The 25612-nt window shown below is 40.8% G+C and overlaps 1 protein-coding gene across 2 annotated transcripts in view; it reads right to left on the bottom strand.

Annotated features, from left to right (window-relative positions):
• The window catches only part of ARHGEF12 (Rho guanine nucleotide exchange factor 12), an 80198-nt gene that overhangs the window by 36271 nt on the left and 18315 nt on the right, over nt 1–25612 (bottom strand). Inside the window, exons 2-6 of one of the 2 annotated variants that reach the window (XM_037409848.1) lie at nt 10666–10689; nt 9831–9919; nt 8151–8207; nt 771–869; nt 274–323 (exon numbers count right to left, since the gene is read on the bottom strand). In XM_037409848.1, coding sequence (XP_037265745.1) covers nt 274–323; nt 771–869; nt 8151–8207; nt 9831–9919; nt 10666–10689 — 319 coding nt within the window. The remainder of the gene's footprint in view (nt 1–273; nt 324–770; nt 870–8150; nt 8208–9830; nt 9920–10665; nt 10690–25612) is intronic. The other variant, XM_037409849.1, reaches the window with a different exon arrangement.

Below are 25612 nucleotides of genomic sequence, written 5' to 3' on the forward strand. Positions count from 1 at the left end.
TTTTTGCTCTATGTGTGGTACTTGAACCTTGTAGGATGCTGAACTTGCCCATAAAGTTCTGAAATGGGAGTGACCTCCACAAAAAAACTAATGTCCAGTAGTGAGCTTTCGGTGGTTACTGTTCTGGTTTCCCCAGAACATCAAAACTTAGGCTATCACCCTATCCCACAGGCAAATGCAAACATTACAGCAGATGTATCAATGACATTCTTGCAGGGAAAGAGCTCATTCAACACAAAGGATCCATTTCTCTGACGATCTGGATGCCCTTACCTTGATAATTCTATCACCTGTTTGCACTCCAGCCCGCATGGCTGCTCCATCTAGAGAGGCAAGAATCATTTAGTTCCAACGTCAATAGAACCATTCAAGGGGGAACTGGTTTCAGTACCTCTGCAGCTCCACACAAAGCTACCTGCTGCACTCACCCAAGCTTCCTCTGACTCCATCAGATTAAAACCTCTGACTAGACTAGAGCACTTCTGTTTTGCAGTGTATATATCAAGCCACAGTCCCACCACGTTCCAAGGAGTCATTTACTTCCTCTCAGATACAAGAGCTCAGTTTCTAAATACATCAGACACTGAGGAGGTGATTCACTGCATCCCAACAGGCAATGTCCTTGCACATCCTATTCCGAACCTACAGCCATCCCACCCATGAGGAAGGCATCTGGAGTTTTCTCCTCCAGCTCATGCAAATGTCTCTATGACTCACAGGAAAACCCTCAAGGCTGCTCACTGGCTAGCACATTTAACAAGTCTGCTTACCTTCTTTGACGGACTGCACGAAGACTGGATTGTCTCCGCTGACTGTCAGCCCAAATCCGTTTTCATCCCGTTGGATAACAACACACCGTTGAACAAGACCTGCATAAGAAAGTAGGGAAAGGGCAGAAGAAAGAGAAGGAGAAAAATACAAAGAGACACAAGCTAGGCATCAGTCCAAAACCTTATCCACCTAGATAATCACAGAGTACTGAAAGAAACTGGTACAATACAACAAGGGAAAATATATGAGAGACAGAAACAGGGCATCAGTCCAGAAACAGATAGGATGTCAAGACAGGTCAAGCTTATTGCTTCAGTTACACAAAACAGATCTACAACAGCAGAGATGCAGACAGCTCTGGCACATCAGACACAACTTGAGGTAGAAGCAGCGTTTTAAGAAGGGCAGCTAGGTACACGAACCAATGAGCACAATTTCCCTTTGTTTGTATTAATAGTTCTTCAAAGTATGGCAGCAGGCTGTCATGTTCCAGTACACCATCAAAAACATCAAACAAGTGTTTGTTTTACAAGCTACTTTAAAAAAGAAATCACAAACCTCTCAGACTAACATCAGCAGCTACATCAGCGGCTTGGACTAAAACAGATCTATTGATCAGGAAAATTTCACCCATCTCTCAACAAAAATCTCATCTTGGAGCACCTTCTGCTCCAGGTGAGACTATCACGAAGAACCAGAACAGCAGCATAAAGAGGTACAAGCCACATTACACTGAACACAACTTCTGCAATCAAGCTCATTTCCCACTGAGCCACTACAGGGCCAAAATCCCAGGAGGTGCAAGTCCTTCAACTTGCTGTGTGACATCAAAGGCAACTTGTTTTGTTTCCCGGTGTCAGGATTACTCAGTATAACATGAACATAAATACTACTGCAGAAATAAATGTACTTAGTAGGTACAGCATTTTCAAACAGTGAAATGCTGTCTATGTCCATTGCTCACCTGAAAACAAAATAAGGGAAAACCAAACCAAAACAAATCAGCAGTCCTGGAATATTCATTGCAGGGCACTTTCCCAGGAGCATCTGCAAAAAGCCTATCACAATGGAGCCCTTATCTTGAAAAGCGACCTTAAAACTCTGCAAAATGCTTCACTGATGTTCTTTTATTTACACAACAGAAACTACTAGCTACTAAACATCACTTATTTCTAACAGCTTGCTTTGCTGCTTCATTTATAAATCCACATCAGGCAGAATTCTTACACCAGCACCTTGAGAAAGAATTAAGTGTTCTCCACAATGAGATACCAAAATCATAGCAGTTTCTGTTAGCACAGAGGGAGCTAAGGGAATTGTGAAGATGCTGCTCCAGCAAGACTGTCTTTTCTGGAATAATTTTTAAGGAAGGAATTAGAAAAAAGTGTGGAGTCATACCCATGTCTTAAATTACTCTCGCACCACTACAGCTCCTTTCACTTCTTTGGAGTAACTCCTAATGGAAATGAGGAGCCTCAAGTGAAAACACTGTCTGCCCAGTCAGCCCTGTTCTCCTCCAGTGTGGCATATATGAAAATGGGTGTGGGAGTAGTGGGAAAGGAAAAGCTGCATTCCAGCACTTCTGCAGCGGTCTGGTCACAGTATCATATCCCAGTAACTCCCCTTCTGCTGATAAAGTAGAAACAAATTATACTGTACATAGTTATCTGCAGTAAGTTGATAGAATGGATGCAAGGTGAAAGCAGACAAGAGGGGGAAAAACCCACCACCTTTCACACCCTCTTTATATGGTTAAGTGAAAGAACATGCCTCTCCCTTTTGTACCTCCCATTTTTCTATATGACCAAGCTTCTTTAAGTCTCACTTCACAAGAATGATGCCCCAGGGTGGGGTGTGGGAAAGAGAACATATGCTATTTCATAAAAACAGCTCATTTTAAACCCTGCTGCCAGACGTACAGGTTTTATGAGTAAGACACTAACTAATCTTTTGACTCATAAGAACTGTCCTTGTTTAAAGGCACAGTATAGCCCTGCGTGCTCATTGCTCTTCCACCAAATTCGTTTCTTTTCCAGAACCAATAACCCTTGGATCTACCGATAATCTTCCTCCCTGAATGCACCTGACCAGCGGCCAAAGCAGTGGCAATGCAGTAGGAGATGCAACATAAAACGACTTTACAGAGCGTAATTTAAGTTACAGGAATAATCAAGTTAAACTGTTTCATACCACAAGACTCAATTTCACCCAAGACCACCTTTTAATTTTAGTATGGGGAGGCAACTGAAATTAGGACAGCTTGAACCCAAATTAGTCCGTAATTGCTTTTTCCCTGTATTTGCTCCCTTCAGACAAGAAGCAGGCAGTTAACCCTCCTCCTAAAACAACAGAAAAGGCTGGATGAGGTGTAGGTAGGCCAGCTGAGAGATTCCATGCTTGATGGAGATACACAGCAGCTTTATTGTGATTTTAATGAAGTTATCTGAAAGTTTTCTGAAGATAACACCATTGCCTACAGAAGTGGATCAGCTTTGATAGCACTCCCTCTGTGAACCAGGTAAACTAAAGACAGCAACCTTCAACTGCTCTCTTTTACACTGCTGTGAGGAAAAATTAGGAAAGAAACCCCCCAAATTTGTCACTTGCTCACTTCTTTAAATGAAATACATTCAATTTCAAATCTGCTTAGTGGTGGAATTTTAAGACTAGAGCAGCAATGTTTTCATAACCCGCATCTTGTACCTTGAGCACCTCATCAGACACTCTGGAATGGACCTAAAGGAAAGCCACAAACCACTGAGTGCCCAATGACACACCGCGTAAGGTTTTCAACAGCTGTTACTGTCACGCCTGGACATCACAAGTACGTACAGAAACACTTATATTAAATTACTAACTAAACCAACTTCACCCACTCTAATTAAAGTCTATGAGTTCGGGGCTACACTGAAGAGTCCACGTTAGCAAATGGCAATTAGTTTTTCATTCACCTTATTCGCTTTCCTGTTCCAATTCCTCACGTTTTCTGAATGGAAATCACAAGTCATTCATTTTGAAATATCTTACCACGTTATTTCACTTTTTTTCAACTGAAATTTAGTAAACATTACAAGGTCAACAGAAACTTATCATCAATAGTACTCAAAAAACCAAACCAATAATAATCTGATTCCCACATTCACTTTGACATGACAGTATCTTGACGGCATGCAGTGAGGAGACATCACTCTATACTTTAAGTACACAAAATCGAGACTACATGTTCGTATCTTGAGTGAATTCATAAAATTCTGTGGAGAAAAAACATAAAGCTTAAAAATCCTTTTTCATCCTCGTGTGTATTATAAAAACTCACTGGTATAGCCTCAAGCCAGGAGCACAGTAAAGCAGCTAACTATGTGTTGTAGTTAAAGAGGTTTAAGATTAAAAATGAAAGCAGTCAGAAACGACCAGTGTCAGAGAAGAGGAGCTGCAAGAAAAACGAGGACGATCAACGTTTCAATAGGTGGCACTGCTCCCTCTGCGACATGGTGGCTCAGCGCTCCAGCCCGTGACCAGTGTGCCTTTTGGCAACAGGGAAGGGTAAAGTCCGAACTTCTCAAGGTCACCAACACATCATGGTAAAAATCACTGTCTCAAACAGCCTTTCCAGACACATTTCAATTGCCCAAGAGCTTCTCTAGCAAAAAGATCGTTTACCACCTTCTCTTCCACAAATCCTAAGTATTTGGAAGTTATTCAATAAAATAGGAAAGTTCACTTCCCTAGCAGTGCACAAATAAAGCAGGGGTTCCTTCTAAAAACCTGACTCACTAGACAGCAGACATGAATTACATCTCCCATAATACAATGTAGCTTCTCCTCTAATCAAACTGTGTGTGACATGGCATGGGAGGAGACTTGTGAACTATAACCTCCCTGGAGGCATGAGGGCACAGTGGGAAAATGCAATTTAATACAGCGATTTGACATGAATCATTTAATAAACAAAAACAAACTCCTTGGGGTTTTGAGAACGTCCACACGTTTCACTTAATTTGGGAAGCTTTATTTCTATAAAGTATTTTCAGAAATGCTGCTCCACAAAATAATACCGTCAGCTTTTATAGATAAAATTTCTCAAAGGATGAAATTCTGAATTTCACTTAGTTCTAGTTATTACCATGATCTTCATGCCAAATGCCATACTAGCAGCATTCTTCAGATTCTTCCAATAACCTGGTAACAGAAGTCATGTAAAGCCAGTCCAAAAACTATACTGTTTGAAATTAGCGCAGCATATAGTGTCTTGCTAAAACTTATCATAAAACAAGGCTTGGTAACCTTTCTAGAAAAAAAGAGACCCATGTATTTTAACCATGATAAATAGGACTATCTGCTCCCATGGCAACGACACATTCAGCCCCTGTGGTCGAGTGCCCCTGCGCTCACAGCCTCCTGGCTATTGTGAGGGTAGTGACGAGGGGCTCCTGAGAGTCCTCTTAACAGCCTGGAAAATGGTGGCCACAACACAAAGACACAGGGCTGCCAAGAACTGCAAGAAACAAAACCAGAAGAGTAAGTTCAATGTAAAAACATCTCAACAGGGGTAAAATCTGGGGTTTCAAAACAAAAGATTTAAAAACTCATCCCAGTGTTGGAAAGAATATATGAAAAGAGTATGTACACAGCCTAGTTTAATATTTGGGCCAGAGACTGATCATTACCAAACATAAAGGAAGGTATCTTTGGAGAGCGACCAAGTTATAGCAAAAAGGGAAGAGGAACTGATATCTCATCTACCACCCTGAAAGCTAATTTCAAGTTCATTAAAAGATTACATTCTACTTCGAGAAACAGGTATCAAGTATTGTGGGAGGTTATGGCACTAATTAGTAAATTCCAGCATATCTGAAACTACACTCAATCTCTCTCCTGATCATCTATGTTTTGTTGAATACATGAATATGAGATGTCTGGATTTGCGGAAGAAAATACTGCACTCTAAGCTTCATGTCACTACAGATCAACTTGCACGTATTAGAACCATTTCCCTACATAAACACTCTGCCCACCCCCAAGCCACTCATATACTTCAAGAAATTCTGGTCTCTTGCTCCTTAATTAAGAATTTCAAGAGGTAAGAACAAACATATACACAGAAGCCACACCTCCTTTTCTTGTTGTCATTCAAGACTTTTCTATTATTCACTTTCTGATGGCTAGCTAACATCCAGTCACCAGTGAGAAAAATATCAGTGCAGTATTTCTACTTGTAGGTTTTTAAATAGTTTGGTCCCATCCAAAGCAAACAGCAGACTTCTCTACGCATACCACAGAACCTGCAAAGGTAGAGGGCAGAGACAAAAGGCAGGGCAAGGTCCAACACAGCAAAGGCCACTGGAAAGGAAGGATGAGTGGAAACTGCTCCCATAGATACTGGGCATGGATAGAGCATCTGCAGGAAACTTTGGGGGAAGTAAAGGCTTACATTAGGAAGTCATGTTCCTTTCTGCTATTCATAAAAAACCAGGACACTGCACAGACTGAGGGAGAAGTATAAACACAGATACATTCCATCAAGCATACCAAATGTTTCCTGTAATTAACCTACAACAGTTTGACAGCACCTCCAGTATATTATGGGTAAGCAGCATTAGGCAAAAATTAATGCAGGTTCAAGACATAGGGATCTAGTGAACTCCACTACGCTGTCACTAACCAGCACCTGCCTGGCAAGGGGAAGAACTGGTTAAGCCTTCAACACAAGTCCATCAGAAGCATCATCCCAAAACACATGCTTTTCAAGCAGGCCATGTCCCTGTTCATTCACCCTGAGCATGGGAGGAAGACACGCAAGCTGCAGCAAGCCTGGTCTCCCTAAGACAGGTTTCCAGCTCTGCTTTGTAGTTTGAGGAAGTCTCACACCCTGAGGAACATGACTGTCATACCACTTTCCTTTTAAAAATGGAAAGAAGGAGGAAAAAAAAAAAAAAAAAAAGCATGATTCAAAATTCCAGGGAAAGTTAAGAGATCTCATTTTCACAGAAGGAACAGATCACACCTCCCTGAACTGAGGCAACTAAAGGGCTTTTGCTAACATGCCTATGTTGGTTTGGAAGGAACAATTCAGGGTCAGTTTTTTGGGGGTTTGGGTGGGTTTTTTTGCTTTTATTTTTTAATGTTCCTTACAACCAGAGCTATGACAGCATCATTTTGTATTACATAGCTGGTTTAAGACGCTGGATTACAGCCATTTACACCTGGCAGTTTTATTCTAGTGGAATGACATAGCTGATACTAGAAGACACTGCATCTGTCCAAAAGCCCACATCAGGTTATGCAGCAAGCAATTTTCTCAACAGAGAAAAATCAGTAAGTATCACAGATTGTTTTAAATATCAAGAAAAAAAAAAAAAAAAACCAAACAGGAAAGGAAAGGAAAGGCAACCCACAGCTGGAGTCAAGAGAGAGCTGGACATGCACACTTAGAAACATGAGATGTAGCAGTACTGGCCAAATTTAGTCTAGGTCCAAGAATCTTAAGAATCCAGTAGGATCCAAAAGACCACCCACCAACTTGTGAAAACTTATTACCTTATAGTTTCTAAGATACAAGTATCTTTAGAGATTGGAATGTCAACAAGTCATTAACATAAAGGTAGGATGGAGAGAGTGTCACAGCCTGAAGATCGATGTATCTGAGGTAAGCTAAAGGAGGAGTATGAGCAAACAGGCTGTATTTGCTAGAGATTCTTTCCAACAGCACCCATCATGGTGTATTGGCAACATAATGCGTGGGGCTGTCCAAACTGTTAACATGCCAAATTGTTCCAGTCTACAAGCCCACAACACAGTAGTAACACACAACTATACGGGACTGCCATGGAAGTTATTCCCTCTTCAGAACAAAGAATTGTGAAGCTCATATTCTTCCATATTTTTTTAAATTATTTACAGATACATTTTCCCACATCTGTGAAACATGAAAAGGAATTGACACAAGATCCTCTACAAATAATGCAAAAAGATGAACTGCTGGCTTATCCAGATTAACCTCCAGTTAGAGCAAGACACAGACTTTTCTACAACCACAAAAACTCTTCTGGAGTCCAGAACAAGCTGTGTCCTCATACAACACCAAAATTACCCAGTGGCACGAGGTTTCCAAGAAGGGCAGCCCCAGCAAGTTTTCCCAGCTATCAACAGATAACAGGAGAATCCAGGTGAGGGCCTATGCTTGCCAGGTACAGGTTAGTTTCTAGCCACTATAAAAACTACAAGCTGATACACTGAAGCAACATTTAAACCCGGTTTCCCAGTCCCTGCTGCAGAGCCAACCATGCAGATCAGGTAAAGGATTAAAGCCTTGGGTGCACAGACAGAAAGCATGGAGCAGACTGCAAAGGTGCAAGGCTGCAGCAGCTGCTTTAGCTTACCATACGTCTCGGATCTACTCTCCTCCGAACTAGACTTTGTCTTCTTGGAGGAGCTATCTGCATGAGAGCAGGAGAAAAGGAGAGAGAGATATAGAAAATATGGAGACCAAACATGAGGAAAAAAAAAAAAACTTCATGAAAAACACAGATTGACTTATTAGGTTAAATCGTGCAAAACACAAATAAGATGTGAACAAAACATAGGTGAAACACTTGGAATAAGGGGTGAATAATACAAACATGAAGACACAGGTAACACCGCAGAGAATCTATTACAGAATCTAAGACAATTAAAGAAGTTCTCTACAATGAACTACAGAGAGCATTCTGGATAAAAAACAGTCCAAGCATAGAAACTCCGGTAACGTTAATCTCCAGCGTAAGTAATCAATAGATGCATAGTAGTTCAGCATTCTGAATTTACCCCTTAAAAAGAAAAGAATTTTATGAAAGCTGCAGTACAGAGTTCATCTATCAGACCAGATCACTAGCATCATAACAGTGGTGTCAAGTAACATCTCTCAAAATTGCAATGACTTTCATCAAATTAAGATTAGAGGATTCCTGAAGTTTGCTTCTGAAGAAAACAAATTCCTTCTACAAAGCAGGTTCACAGACTGAGACCTCTCCTGACCTACCCCAACCTGAAATAATTTTACATTACCTACTCCCAAGGACAAAGGAAAAGAGAAGCGCTAATTCAGGTTTTCTCCTGTATAGGATTTTTTTTACCTGACATTAAAAGCCCATTTTTATTTATTTTGTGCACACTAGGAAGGAGTCATGGATCTAGTGGCATAAAGCATTAACGATCAGGGTGGTTTATAAATGTCACTTCAAATGTCTTGTGTAAAAAACATTCCGCCAAGTTCTACCACCCTTACATTCAACTCTCATGTCTTCTACAAGCCCCAGGGAAAAGACTGGGCTAAACAGCAGAATACACAGACATGAAAAACTTACATTGCATGGGGCCAAGAGGCTCAGACAAGAGCCTGTCATGCACTTCATGAACATACACAGTAGTCTACAGGTTAGTGTTTCAGAGACAGAGTGAAGACTCCCTGCGTGCATTGTAATTTCCAAGACAGCACTGTGACAGGCTTACCAAATTGACCCTAACTTAACCTTTTGGAAGGTTAAAAAAAAAATAGGATAGCATATCCTTTAAAAATAGACTTTTATCTTACAATATATCACATTGGAAAGTACAAATTCACTTTACAAGTGACAGAGATGGATCAAAATCCACTAAGGCTCAAAAACCAAACCAAACCAAAATCAAACCAACCAGGAATATCAAGCCCTAGTCAAGCCTGTAACATTTCCAATTTCACACTTCAACTAAAACAGCCAAAAGAACTACTCACAACTAATTACAGTATTTGCCTACTGAAATTTCAGACTGACTTTTCTGAAAGAGGAAGTAGTTAGAATTACTCATTGATACCACTAATCTAAGTTTATTCTTGCACAGTTAACAGCTGCTTTGTAGACGAGCACGTTTAAAAGCAAGGCCGTATTCATTTCAATGCCCACAAGCTTCAAAACAGCTTTGCAATTGTGGAACAGCCCAGCTCTGAAAACCGCATTTGTGAACACATTAAAATCATTTTTATTTCAATCCCCGCTACTTTTTGAAGTCTAGAAATTTTCACCTATGACGTTTTAGAACTTTACCTGTCGGATCAAAGTCGTGTGTACTACTGCAGCGCTCAACCTTCTGTTTCTTGTCAGCTGGAGACTCTCTGCTCAGAATGCTGCCGTGTCTGTGTCAAACCAAAGAGAGGATCCTGACTACTGCACCACAGCAGCACTGCCTAACTGGTAAGGCTCTCAGGAACAACCTTAGCTAGTTCTGTCTGCTAACAAGGGATTTAGATAAAAACATACGCATTGAGTTCACTTAAAAAATTTATTCCCAGACTGAATTCAGGTGGAAAAATGATCTCCCTCAGAATCTTTGGAAGGGTATCCAATGTTCTAGAAACTGTCTCATTAACCTTCAAAATTAGTAACAGCAAGTGCATTCTCTTTATCATTCAACACCAGGCCATGTTTTCTTTTAAAAGCAAATTAAATTTAAGCTACATAAAACTGAATAAAACTCATGACATCTTAACTCCACCTCCTCTCCCATTAAACCTTCAAATACCTTTAGTATGCAAAAATTAAAGATTTAGAATAGCACCCCCCCACCCCACAAAGGAAGCACCTGTACCTCATGCACCAACACAGTGTCACATTCTCTGACCATCTCAAATCTCACGTAAGATGAGACCCACCAGCATACGTAATAGAAATGCAAACAGTAACACTATGCCATGCACTTGAAGTATACCACCAACTACATTTTTGACACCCTGGCCCAGTCTGGATCTTAATTTCCTCACATCTGTAATGGGCATTGCTATCTGTGTTTGTACATTTTTTTTCCTTTTAAAGGCATTCCTCCTTCAAAAATGCTGTGTCATAATTTGCAATACAGATAAGCAGTCAAACTTCAGTAACTCACCTTGTAGGTTTTTTGAGAGGAAACCTGAAAAGAAGAAAGAAGATAAGTTTAATGAACTCTTTGTTTCTCAATATTATGTTTGATATCAACATTAGTGCTTAAATACAGTTATTTTACACTTCCATAATACTTTTACAAGAGAATGTCTTTTTTGGTGTTCTTCTATTTCAGCCAATTATTAGTCCATTTACAGCTGATTCAACTAGGGGAAGAATTATTACCAATATTCTTAAGATTTCAAACAGAACCAAGAACAGACGCAGAAACCTGTTCTCTCAAATGCAGTATCTAGTAGCTCTTTCTTTCCTAGTACAGTATAATAGTTCATGGGTCACCTTCCTCTCCTAACAACTAGCTCCATACACTAAAACTTAATGTAGCTTGACTCTGTCCTGCTGATGGACCGAGTACCTGGTACCCAACGAAGGTCCAAACTCTAACTGAAAATTCTCCTATAGCTGAAACATTCCAGCTATCTCCTTCCTATGTGGGTTCTGCAATATCTAGTAATACAGGAGCTCATGCTGACACCTCCTCCTGAGAACATCTCTAACTATTTTCATGAAACTGTACGAACTCACCATCTTTGAGACAAGCACAACAGAGTAAAGTTAAATTGAAATTATATTAACTATTCCAAATATTATTACTGGGGCATACAGATAACAGGTAACACAAACCTGAAGTTAAAGGGAGGAAGAAGTGTATATGCTTTTTTTTTTTAAGTAAGGAAAAGGTGCGGGACTTAGGAAACCAGGATTTTTTCCCTTGAATTGCTGCAGAAAAATGACAGAGTAAGGTGTATGCCATCTAGCTTAAGGTACCAACTTCTACTAAACAAACCAGAACCATTTTATTCTCAGAATTTGTTAGTTTAGCTCCATTCCTACCTTGTTAAATGTTTTTAGATCCTTTTGCTAGAAAGCAATACAGACATTTAGAGCTGTGTGTGTATGTACAAGAAAAGCATAAGTCACTTTTTGCTCTAAATGAAGACAACTGCAATTATTACAGCTGATAATTTCACCCATATACATAACAGTTACCCTTATTGCATTCAGTTTCTCCAGTTTATACAGGTTTTCCAAGTAGTAATGGGGTAAGGATGAGATGGAGGCAGAGAAGAGATTCAAGTAAAAGGCTAATATCATGGAAGTTAACAGGGCATTAAACAAATCAACCTTTTATTTATTATTATTATCTTAAATTTACTTTAAGCAGACCTATTTGGTAAAGGGCATGGCACATCTGCATTACAGTGCAGGACAGTCCCAAGGAGGGATACAGTGCAGGACAGACCAAACTGAGCTTGTTCAACCAAACGGGTCCAACGCGCAGAACCGAACCATTCTCTCCGAGCACTACAAGAGATTCCTCGAGCACCACCAAGACAGCTGCCCAACACACCCCCCTCATGTTTTAAGCTTCTTTCTCCAAAGGAGAGGCACCTTGTCACCTATTCACCTATTCCCTTTTCCTCGATAACTACACGTAAAGTGGCCCAGCCAGAAATACCACACAGTCTTAAAGCTACAGTAACTCCCTCCCATTACCTGAAAAACATAACTAGATACACAGCAGAAGTAGTCAACTTAATCCCTCACTTTGAATAATAGGTATTCCATTGAACGCGTATACACCCAAAATGCTGGCCAGCTCACACATGCCAATCCCCTATGCAAGCATGCACTAATATGGCAACTCTGAAACAAACAGCTGATGACACATTATGCAAGTGAGATTAAAATGTTGTCTATTACCAAAATTAATTATACACATCAAGACACATGCAATCTTTTAGATAACAGCATCAAATTTAGCTGAAATACAACAACCGCTTTCAAAATTAAGGGGGTAGATAGGTCCCTTGATTGCATAAGCCTTAGGAATCTATGGGTAAAGCTGCACATAAGTTAATTAACTGAAGAGAAAAGGCTGCATATAGAGTGCATAAGAAGCAACAGTCTTTTTTCCTCCTCTCCCCAGAAAGCACAATATTTTAATCCTAGAAGCCTGGGAAATCCACTCAGATTCAAATAAGAAATGTGCAGCTAACCAAGCCTCTCCTCATTCTGCTCCACCTGCAAAGCCAGACCTCTCCAGAATCCAGTCCTCCCACTTACGGATCTCAACCAGTAAGGAACTACTTTGTGCAAGACAACCTGAATCCCAAAGCAAAGATGACAAAAGTCACCTCAGGCCAGCCTGACCCTGTCTGAACACCATAAACACATGCAGCAGTAATCAAGTATTTCACTGAAAAGCAGAAACGGAGAAAAAGGATCCTGGGGAAAGACAACCCATCGTCCCTCCAAAGGCAGGAAAAAACAGTTAAGGTGAATTATCCCACATTTTTACCTGATGCACTTGAACTTTTGAGCTGCATTTAAGAATCCTAACACTACTAGAAAATATTTTAATGAAGAATTTAAGTGAAATAACGTTATCCCAAAACTTTATCCTGTTTCCTGGGTGACCAGCAGGTCCAGGCTCATGCTCCAGCAAAAGAAACTGTTTATGGACAAAATAAAGTTGTACCTTTTTCGTTGGTTTAGAGCTAATTATTATCTGTTCAAGGATGAAGTGCAAATGCTCTATCCTAGAGATCTAGAAAGTTGTGTGAAACCTTTCTACTTATACGTAGACCACTCACATTCATTATTTAGGAGAACGCAGAGGTTTTGTCTGCAAAATCATCAGGAATTTCTCCTGTGCTTTGAGGTTCGGGGTGCACACAGCAGCCCCGCTGAGTGGGAGCTAATGTCTCCCACTCCGAGGCTGTCACCCCCTCACAGCGGCAGGCTGGGCACTCGGCAGATGCTCAGGGCTGCCCAAGGGTCCCCAGCACCCCAATGCATGCCAGCACCCACGGCGGGACAGCCGAGCCCAGGCCTGGGGTGGCAGGGCTTGCTCCCCCTGCCCCGCGCCCTGGGCAGGCCGCACGGAGCGCGGCTGCGGAGCAGGCCGGGAGCCGCTCCCGGAAACTTCGGAGCCCCTTGGCCGCCCGCCAGCGTCCTGCGTTTCTTTATTCTCCATCCTGCGTTTCTTTATTCTCCGAAGCGGGCAGGGAGGGAGGGACGTGGTGGGGAACCAGGGCAGGCAGCAGGCCACTGTCACAGCAGCACAGCCTCGCAGGCACACGCAGCACGTTCAGTGAGGCTGAGGGAGCTCCAGGGCCCCCCTGCACTTGCTTCACCTCGGAGGTATTCCATAAAACCAGTGGAGTAGGAAGAGGATGGGCTTTGTCCAGCTAGGCTGGAGGTAAAGCTCCCCAGCACACACATGCACACCCCCCGGGAAAACTCCCCTCCCAGACCTGAAATGGTTCCAGGCCACCGAGTTATGAAATCACAAGAAACAGAGACGGACCAGTCAGCTGTGTGAAGACTACAGCTGCGATTAACGTCCTTGCTAGTCACACTCTGGCGAGCACTTCATATAGAAGTTCCTCCTCTTTTCCCAGCCTCCTACCTGAGCAGTACCTAGCATGTCTTGATTTGCTGAAGATGTTCTCCAGTCCCCAAACCCTATGTCACTTGCATACTACAGCAGAAACCCAAGTAAAAGTAGCTAAGTGGAGTATAATCAATGAACACTGAAGAGCTCCCATGAATTTATCCAGCAAGTATTAATCTCAGTGAAACTCATCTTCACTTTGAAATAGCATTAAGTTTGACAGTAGTACTGAAAATCCCCTGTGTTAAGAGTATTCAGCACTATATATAATCATATAAAATGTATTTCACCTACTATTGTAAACACCATGCAAACTGAAGGCACAGCAGGGTGCGGTTAACAGATGGAGATTTAATTCCAAATCTAGCTGGCAAGTTTAGGCTACACAATAAAACCCTGTAGACATTTTGTCTGATAACTGATGAACATCAGCACATTTTCAAACAAGTTGTTCCACTCTCCCAAATACCAGGAACAATTAAATGCCAAGTCACATTTTGTTTTTAAAAAATAATTTAAGTAATTTAAATGCATCAAATTACTAAAAGTATGTCTTCTTAGTCATGCTGCATTAGGAAAATCTATTTACTGTAAAGCCAAGTGAGAAAAAATACACCTGGTAACACTGTGGATTAAAAATTATACTTCTCCAAGTTAGCTTACACATGCATGCACCATTCAGTACTGGACCAACGCCTAGTAACTACCTCAAAGCCAAGACAGAAAAAGATAGTTTTAAGACCTAATGTGTCAAAACACACCAGAGCAAGAAGGATTCCCAGCCTCCAACAGTACAAAGCATTCCATTCTAGCCCAGGAGATTGAAAATATAGCTGACCATAAATAGCACTGCATTCAGATAACCATGTTGGGGTTTTTTTCCTCCCATACTAAAATATTACCAGAATTCAAGTATCTGCTATCTCAAAAACTGATCAAAGACAAAAATATTTAGATTCAGACAAGGGCCCCAACCTTGGAAATACTTATTCATGTGCCTAACTTCAGTTCCATTTACTTCAGCAGGACTATTCACATGCCTGAAATTAAGCTTGTGTGTGTGTTTGCACGATGCAAGTATAAATTACTACAACTTGTGCCGAGATGAGTAAGAAATATTGTGAAACCCATACAAAAGAGAACAGCCAAAAACTGCTTGCTTGACAGAACTAATTTTTAATTAGAAGATGAACAGTTGCATTAGAAGCTTCTTCATTGCTTTATTAGTTTCATTTAAATAAGATACTGCTTTTGTTACAGGCAAACCCTCTTTCAGAACTCGTAACTTTGCAAGAGCAGCAGCAAAGACACCTGATCATCCCCAGCGCAGGAGAGATCAGAAATACTACAGGTTCACTCATTCATCTTTTTCACATATTAGAAAGAGAAGAGGAAAACCAAAGGTTAACTCAAAGTTCGACCTGCCCTCCTAGTAAAAACGCCAAACTATGCCTATTTAAAATTACATCATCCTACTTCAGGAGGTTTTCACCAATTAAATCAAGGAGAAGCATTAGATGCCTTCTGCCAGCACCACCTCCGTGCATTTTGGTGAAAAAGCAAGTTGTGTAACTAGCAGCCACACTCCTGGAATGCTGAGCTGGATTGTACTCTCCTCTTGCTCATACATACCCAAACAGATCCTACAACTGGAAAACCTGAAGTCTGTTCTTGGGTGTCAGTTAAAAAAATCACTGAAGAATTTCATGATTATTTTTAGTGCATCTAGTGCATACAACTCCTTCAGTACCTATTAAGCTTCATTTTCAACACCCTGGTTGGGCTTGCACTGACAGCAGTCAGAAAAAGGCTACATCTGTCTAAATCTAGCAGGTTTCAGTAAGTGCCTTGAAAGTACAGTAAGCATGGACATCTTAAATGCCATTCTGCAGATAATTCGCAGAGTTTCATCTTGAAAGAGACAGGAACTAAAAAAAAAACAAACAACCAAACCAGTCAGTTTGCTTTCCCAGTTTGCAGACACAGATATCCACCAGAGCAGTTTTTTGCAGGGCTTATAAAAAGCCCTGGGAAAGGTATTATGGGAGACTGCTGACATGACCTGAACAACAGCAGTACCAATGTGACCTTAATATAGATCTAAAGGCAGTCCTTCTGTCACAACAAAAAGGGGTAGCCATGTTCTGTATAGGACAGTGGGTGAGTAAAAGGAACTGATGAGATAGCACATGACAGGCGGATAGAGAGAAACACAGATGCAGCAAGTGGGCAGCTATAAGCAACCAAGAAAAAACGCAGACAGAAAAGTCTGCCATTTCACTATACTGCCCACAACTACAGTGTAACCACATCAGCTATTCTGTGGACAACACTGATTCAACACATCAAGTCTATTTACCTTAACATAAACCCACTTACAGAGCAGCTTTATGCAGTGTCATCTTCTCCCCATATCAAAGTACATAAGCTCAGGAAGCCAGAGTTTTCTTCCTCAAAAAACCCACACTGCATACTGGTGACAACAGACTGGGACGCAAGGTGCAGAAAAGCAGCCAGGCTGAAGAAGGGACCCAAACAGCATGGAACCCGGGACGCTGTCAGAGCCTACAGACAGATCTTATGAACTTGTAGCAAGTGCACAAGGAGGCAAAACCGAGCTATGCAATAAAAAGTTTCCATGTTGTTTTTGTAGGAGTCCAAGGCAGCAACCACAGCTGACGCAATGACTCATGGAAGAACTGTCTGTGGCATTATTAGCTTTAGATTACCAACAGCTTTGTGAAAAAGCCTAGTCACTGCCTTCTGGAAGGCACATAGGAAGTTTAGTGAAGCAACTGGAGAGCCCATATAGCCAGTATCTTCTGCGTTGACTCCACACAGCTCTCCACCTTCTAAACATTCCCAACAACTTCAGTGTTGGATTTGCCCTAATGAAGCATCAGTGAGTACCTCCAACCTAGCCAATGTTGTATTGTTTTTCTGGCCCACCAATGTTTCTAACCTTAACTAGAAAGTGTCATTCAATCTTCCTTTTAGGTTAGAAAACACAGAATAGCCAATACAGCCCATCAACATACTTCTTAATGGATCAGTATAAGCATCAACGCAAAGGACCAGCACCATGGCAACTGACAGCATTAAGCACTTAAACTAGATTAAGCCAAATTTTATAAAAATAAAGGGAAAAAAATTATGCCTTTTCACAAGTCTAGAAAGCTAGCAGGCTTCTGATCGTCTTTAAGATGAGAAGGTCAGGAGTTAAGAGGAAGGTATTTCTACAGGGAAAGAACATTCCACTGGTGCTAGCGAAAGCACCTTTCCATCACAGGGATGTTTCCTCTTTGAGCTTTAAAAAAAATATGTATCTATATAAAGATATATCTTTCATTCTTGCAGTTAACCAGAGATTTATTCTGGGTGAGGGTTTCATCAAGAGGGTGGAGAGAAGACAGCAGCATGAGAAGGGAGCTAAAAAAGAGAAAAAAAAAACCCAGTTTAAAAAGATGAAAGAAAAACAGAACACAAAGATAAATCTTCATGGAATGGATTACAGGAACACGGAGATTTTGGAGGTACATGGAATTTCCCGATGATACAGGTAGTACGTCCCTCCAAATGAACATTGCTCTCTCTGGGAAATACTCCTTTGCAGATAGATGTGAACAGCTCTAAAAGGATCTACACACTGCTAAAACAGACAAAATAAAAATAAATTAAAAACAACAAGCAGGGTACTTTGAATATACTATAGTCAACTGTAGTTCTTTCCTTAGCACCCCTTCACTGTAAAACTTTCAGATGGGAAGGGTTTAGATTTCTCTACGAACAGTAACGTTTGGAAAGGGTAGAAGAAACGCATCTCTAGAGAAGTTTCATCCACAGTTCAGTCATTCAGTCCCAGCCCAAGCAAGTGCCTCTGCTATTTTCCATGACACAAGCACTTGGATTTTTCCAAGAGCTGATGTCAGGGCTTTTCATGGAGAAAGAACTGCATTTACAGGGCAGGCAAGGAAGGAGGGCTTCCCCAGCAGCTTTTCTCAATGTGGCCTTTGTGCTGCTCTGCTGCCGAAGCCAGGACCCTGCAAGAACTTTTAGTCCCCGCAGAAACTCTACAAAGGGGAGGGGACAGAGACATTTTCAGCAGCCAGTACTGTTCTTCCACTCCTGACTGACTTCCAAGGCTCAGAAGCATCAGCTTCCCATCTACAGGGCCTGAAGTTACAGCCTTTTAAGACAAGGACACCTATTGTTTAATATATCTCCAGTGGAGTAGAAGCAGACAAACTAAAACTGGGGAGAGGGGCAGTGGAAGAGAAGATAAATAAACCAAGTTGCTCATGTTTCCCCAGCGCTACTTTTAGATTCAGCCTAACAGCAAGATTCAAGCAACAGGGATGCAGTTTGCCCAAGCAACGCAATTCAAAACCGGAATCAACTCTGTTCAGAAACCGATGAAGAACAGAGGCTGCCAAATCACAGGTGATTTCCTACCAGTTTCCCAACGTGACTGGTTACAAGTTACTAAATCCATCAGTTTCCACCTCTGGGAAAGAAAAATTAACATCTTTGAAATGGAAAAAATTAGATGAATTAAACACCAGAAATACTGAAAAAGGCCAAGTATTCTTCTAAGATGACCTTCAAAAAATGTTACCATAACAAAAATTTAAACAAAACTTTAGAGCACTGCAGAGAAGGAATGTCCACGATTTGTTCGTCGCAAGCTTTTATTGCATGACCCACTTAACAGAACTGACCAGGTAGAGGAGGAGCAAGGTCAAGCCTCATGATCTCAGAAGTTATGACCCAGTTTTCTCACTTATTTATTTTGAAGTAGGCTATAGACAACTATTCCCAGGCATGGAGAGCTCAAGCTTCCCTGAAGCAAGGAAAAGCAGCTGAAATATGCATGGTTTGGCCGTACTAGAGGAGCTCCAAAATAGCTCTTTTCTCCACATTTTCGTATCATCTTGGCACCCTGAGCTTCAGCTGTCTGCCGGGCGGGTAAGTGCAGAACAAGTATGTTCCGCTTCTTTTCTCCAGTTTTCTTTTCTGAAAAGCATTTTAAATCCCTTTGCCCACGAACTGCTCCTCTGCAAAAGGATCAAATAAAGCAACAAGGTTTCTTGCGCAGACAGGGCGTGGCAGTCAAAATTAACCTGCCTCCCTAAACTGGAGTTAATTACGGGGAAATGAAATGTTTGCTTTGCTTGCCAATAATTGCAATACAGAACTGGCTCAATGGAAGCAGCCCTACTCCCCGCCTCCCCACCACCACTCACTCCTCCTACACGGCGTCTGGAAAAGCTTTCTAGTTAGATGCACAAAAATCAAAGCAAGAGACAAAAGAACAAGAGCGCTGCGCCAGACAATTTTATTTTCCTAAACCAACCATAGAAACCTAAAGCCATCAGCCACCATGGGATGTGCTCTCACCCAACGCACGCATAAGGGCTTGGAGATCACTCGCGTTGCCCCAGCGTGTCAAGCAGTTTTTGCATTTCATTAGGCACACAGCCTAGCTCCTTATTAATGCCATACCTGGCTTGTGGTTGTTATGAACCAGCAACAAGACTAGTGTGGAAACAGTTCTTAAAAACAGCAGAAGACAGCAATTAGAAAGGGAGGAGAAAAAAACATGGTGCATGTAACACAACTGGAAATGTAGCTTTCAAAATACTGTAACACAAACTCCAATTACCCAGTTTTAAGTCCTGCAAATATACGTACAAGGTTCAGAGCCGTATTTGAATATTTGGCCCAGAGTTCACATTTCTGGTGAGTAAGTGAGTACAGTTGCCTGGCACAGGAACACCACACCTCTGTAGCTCGTAACTAATAAATACAGCTCGGGTGCTAGCTAGATACCAGTAAGAAAGTATCCACATTAAGACATATTTACTATTCCTCCAGCATGTCTTTCAAAAGATGTTTTAAAAAAAACAACAAGGCTAAGTTGTTGTTCTGCTCTTCAGCATTATGAACTCATGCCTGACTTAATACATCACTGGAGATTTATCTTGATATAGATGTTACCACAATTTGAACACATTAGCAGAAGTACATAGCTCAGCAACACCTTCACCGATGGATTTATATATTCAAAAGGCACTATCAGTTTGTCTGACCTACTGTACAACACACAATAACTAAGGTCAGCATGACTAAAATATTTAGCTCCAAGAAAGGCACTTTGTCTTAATTCACATTTTCCTTCAGTTCTCATTAGTTTGTTTTAAAGGTCAACATGCATTTACTGGTCCAGAAATGTAATGCCAACACCTCAAATCCAAGACTTACTTGTTCATCAGAACTAGGAATTTATCAGTTCAAAGCTAAGCATTCAACCAAAAAGCATTTTCAGCCTTGCCTTTTCTTTCTCCCACCCAGTTATGAACCTTTGGTCAAACTACACCCATTCTACATGGGATGTGCAGACAATATCCACCCTTACGACCTTTGCAAAGCTTCTAAATATTTGCCAGCTGCAATAAACTAATTTACAGCTAGTACGTCTTAAACTACCCAAAGGCAAAGGGCTCCCAGTGGCCTAATTTACACCAGGGAAAAACTGTATACACAATTTTACAAACAAAAGCTGTAGTGCAGAGAGGACCAAGAAATCAGTACCACGTTGTTGTTTAACCTGTATAGTGTTATTATTAGCTCTTAGTCCTGCACAGCTTCCAATCTAGCTAATTCTGCTGGTGAAGTTTTACTCATGTAGATGCAAACACTGAGGGCAATAGAAATCTAAACTATTTGAGACTAAATTAAAAATATGCAACTAACTGAATATTTCAGCTTACTTGCTTCAACACTTCCCAAGAGGGTTTCTATCCTAGCATTAACTCATATTTTGAAAGTATCCACAGAAAGTTTCTCAACCATACATGTCAGTTTTTCTTTTTTGTATATTCTGACAATGTGATGTAAACTGAACTAGAAAGAGATTAACAACACCACATACTTAAGTCAAAGCTATCTTAGTTATTTACATGGCCTAAGAAAAACAGAGAGACTTCTGTGATATGCAAACATATTATTTCTCCCCTGAAATGCAGGAGGTCTCACCTATAAAACACAAGACAAAAGATGCACATAGCATACATTGCACTAGAAGTGAAAAAGTTTGCACAGGCATTCGCGGCATGCTTTGCTCCTTCACATTTCATCTTCCTCTTCATCTAAATTACAGGATAAATCCAGAAAGACCAACTGTAAAGGACTGGAGCAGAACACAGGATTAGGATTTCACAGCAACACCAAGCCTAGTTTCTTCTACTATAAAATGGAAGAGGAAAAGAAAAAAGAAAAAAAAAAGAAAAAAAAAACCAAACAAACAGTAGCAAAGCCGTGGTACTTGCAAAAAGGCTCAGGATCCTGAGAAGTGCATACGAATCAAGTACATTGATATTAGTAGGCCTCTGAATATGTTTGTATGAGTATTTTCCTCTTGGGTCTCTTAAAATACGTAAAAATCCAAGAAGAAAGAAAAAAACATTTACTTAGTAAACCCACCAGCTGCTAAGAGGTGATGGAAGGAAAGTTCCTCAAGATGTGTGGCAGTGGGATAGAGATAACTGAGCTATCAGAAATATCAATACCAGTTTTAAGTTGTTTCCCCACCCACATCACTTAGACCAGTTCTTGGTACATCCTCCTCCATACAGGCACAATGGTGACAACTGCCAGCTCTCACCCAGGCTGAGAGCAGAGCTTGCAGTAACTTGCAGATTGTTGCTCAGTATTTCAGACAGTTACCTCTTCATGTCAGAGCCACCTACAGTGCTGCCTTCCTGGAAAATGAGCATCTGTCCACAAAGGGAAGTAACTAAGTAACCACTTTGCAGCATATCGACTCACAAAAAAAATAAAATAAAATAAAATAAAATAAAGCAACCAAAAAAAACCCACAACCAAAAACAAAAAAACACAGACAAAAAAGCTTTTTACATATAACCTTTTTTGTATGTATATATGTAAAACCCAAATCCCCCCAGCAGTGATGAGCATCTCACAGCCCTTCTACATCAAATCCTCATAGCCATATATTATCAGAAACTATTGGAAATGGAGAGGAGTCTCTCAGTGCTCTGATGGCTGTCACTGTATTAACATTGCCTCAATTCTGCACCAACAGCACTGTCCGGATGATTATTGTGACTATCCTCTACTGATGCAATTTGCTTCATTTTTAGAAGACTTTACAATAAAAGACAAAAAAAAAAAAAAAAAAAAAGGCGGCCAGTGAAAACTGTATTCAGAAAAAAAACCCACCCAAAACACTCAAAGATGGTTTCTTGAACACCAAAATCTAATTTAACATTGACATGGATAAAATGTCAGCTTATCAAAAATCACATTCATTTCAGACTGCAAAAGCTGATGAGGAGGTTCTGCTAACATGCTGGTATGCAATTCAGCATTGGGAAATGGAAAGAAGGTAGTGCTGCCAGTATCTAAGGCATCTTTTCTAGCTGTCAAAACCTTTGTTCTTGAGCTGAAACACTGAGGCACAGATTTTCACAGCAAGCATATTTAATTGGCCATTTTCACAATGAAAACAGAAAATAGTAACTAAGGTTTGCATAGCAGCTATTAAAAGAGGGGGGGAAAAAAACCCCTACAAACAAAAACCATAACCTAAGAGAAAAACCTCCCCTCTCACCCTTTTTCCAACAGATATTAAAGGAAAAATCCTCTCTCCCCCCTCTGCATTCAAGGAAGCTATTTTCTCAACTTCCAGTATATTCATATATGACAGAATAGGAACAAAGAGTCTCAGATATTACCTGTTTCACAGCACAAAGTAAGCTGAACAGGGAGATCCCAAAGGCCCATTTCCAGGGGGAGTACACTGAGACCAAGTCCTCTCCGAGGAGCACAAGCTACACCTCTTGGAAGCTTTCTGGCTTTTTTACGCTTATCCGATATCCTTGAGAGGCATCTGCCTGATTGTTTCACTGACCACTTGAGGGAAGGGAAGAAACTCCACCTCTTCTCTCCCACCTCCTCCCAACCACCATCAGCTGTGGCCCAACGCTGCACTGCTAATGGACACACAGAGAACAGCATCCGCGTACATCCCACAGAGACGGCATGCAACAAGAAAGCAGAGGAGAGCTAGGATTATAAAATTCAGCATTTCCAACTGTCCTGAGGGACAGAACAATATATACTTAAACATGTATTTATGTATATGTTTCACTGATACGTAAATTCTGTATGTATTTATGTATATGTACGTATGCATGTATATGTGGGTTTATATAGATATACACACACAGATATATATGGGCATGCATGTCATTACATCAGATCACTGATCAAAGAAACTGCATCACATGAGGCACATGAACAAAGACTTGGCATAGGGCAGTGAGATTTTTTTTTCCTTCAATCCACTTTCAGCCTTTTACAGGGTCACACTGTGCCACGTAGTGTATTTTGTTTTCAGGCATTTTGAAAACATCCAACCACCATGGCACCTGAAATGCACACAGTTTCAGAAAAGCAGAGCCTCTGTATTGTTTTAGAAGAGAAGAGGGCAGGAAAGAGGGTGAGAATGAAATCATGCCTCTTTCTGTCATCCAGAGAAAGAAACTAGGAGGTCAAACCAGGGGGGCAATAAGCTTACTGCTCTTACAGCTTGTATGACTGGTCAAGCCCTGGGGAAGAAGGATTGGAGGGTGAAGGGGCTGTTTTCTTTTTCTGCCCCAATAACCTAATTAAGTTTGTGAGCACTGCTAGCGGGATAGAAATTTCTTCACGCTACACTGTCTGTTTGTGTTTGATTAATGTAAATCTTCCCAGGGCTCTAACTATGCCCCAGGCAGTGCGATGCCTGGCTCTCCATTAACAAGCATCCAAGCCACCACGTACAGCAGGATGCGAGAGAAAGCAAGATCTCGATTTTAGCCTTTGCCATAAAACAGTCTAACTCAATCAAAATAATTTTTGGCAATTTGATTTGAATTATCATTCTTAATTAAATTCCACTTTTTTTCCCAAATCATGGAGCCTATTAAAAAGGTGAAACTGCAGCAAACCACTTAACACATGAATCGTAGTTACTTTCTTTTGCATTTCCTCAGTTTTCATGACCAAATTTTTTAGACTACACTCACCGCAGCTGCTGCGCTGCCCAGTCCAATGCATGCTGGTACCAAATATAATCTCCAAGCCACAACTGCATCAAGGCTACAATTACACAGCAGACAGGAAGCCAAAGAAATCAGCTCCTGTGCCCCTACATCTATCTGCGCCATGGTTTTAAGTATGCAATAATTTCACAGGCAGAGCATGTATTTTCCATGCTTCTATCTTTTCCAGTGGCATGCATTATCATTTTCTAAATAGTAGTAAGCTGTATTTCATTGGTTCGTATTTTGAAACATTTGCCCAGCTCCTCATTTTCTAGGAATTTCACAAATCAGAAAAGAAAATGTCAGCTCGCAAAAAGAAAATGGTAACCGGAGGAAAGAAAAAAATCCAGTACATAGCCAGCTGCTCCGACACTCACAGGCTAGCACCCCTTCCTTTCAGAGTCCTGGTATATGACCCAAAACACAGGAAAAAAGAAAAAAATGAACGGGCATTTTTTTTAAGCAAACATGAAATCACAAAGAGTTAAGGAAGCGAGGGAAAACTCGTTGCAAATCCCAGAGCACAGCTTCATATCCAGTTTGTTCATGCCCGAATGAGAATCACGTGCACCAAACAGCCACTGCTAACGAAAATGAGGGTGTCAAAACAGAGACATTTTAAAACCTGGATTACATTTTAAAATCAAGTCTTCCCTAATTCTTCTCCCTAACGCTCCTTACCCTTAAGTGACATGTCAATGAAACAATGCAAGCAGGCCAATATGCCTTACTTTAGTAAACTGTATTTTGCTTAAAACAAAATTTTTGCTGTTTCCCATTTCCTTCATTACGCAGAGCACTCTCTCACCAACTGCAGCGGTCCAAACAATGCACTCCAACAAGCAGACCCTGGAAGGGATGGTCAGAGCTAGCTCTGCTCCCCTCCACAGATATTCACATTCCCTAGCTGTGTGCCTCAGTTTTCCCTTCAATGCATTCCCTATTGCAGGGAAATACCACACATTTAAGATCTGTAAGTTGCTTTACAATCACTAAGAACAAATATCTACAACATTGCAGAGTAATACATATTATGTCCTTGCAAAACTGAAATTCCTCTGAGCAGAGTGCTTGCTTTTTGAAATTTGCACGTAAAATATTTAACTTGAAATAATTCAGGTCAATGAAGAAATGGAGAAATACAACAGGAATATGCTTGAAGGCAGGTGTCATGCCTTTATCTCAGAAGGCATATTTTCAATCCCCTTAAACATAAAAACTCTCTAATTGGCATCAACACTTGGGAAAAGAAAAGTGTTGTTACCATGAAACAATCTTAAAAGCTTCAGAAATAGATATTGCAGCCTTCTCTTCGTTATAACAAAGTCAAAACCACTTTGAAGAATCCAAGTGAAATTTCAGTCTATCAGGAAAAGTATCAA

The sequence above is a fragment of the Falco rusticolus genome, chromosome 16 (assembly GCF_015220075.1).
Source record: "Falco rusticolus isolate bFalRus1 chromosome 16, bFalRus1.pri, whole genome shotgun sequence".
Taxonomy (NCBI): domain Eukaryota; kingdom Metazoa; phylum Chordata; class Aves; order Falconiformes; family Falconidae; genus Falco; species Falco rusticolus.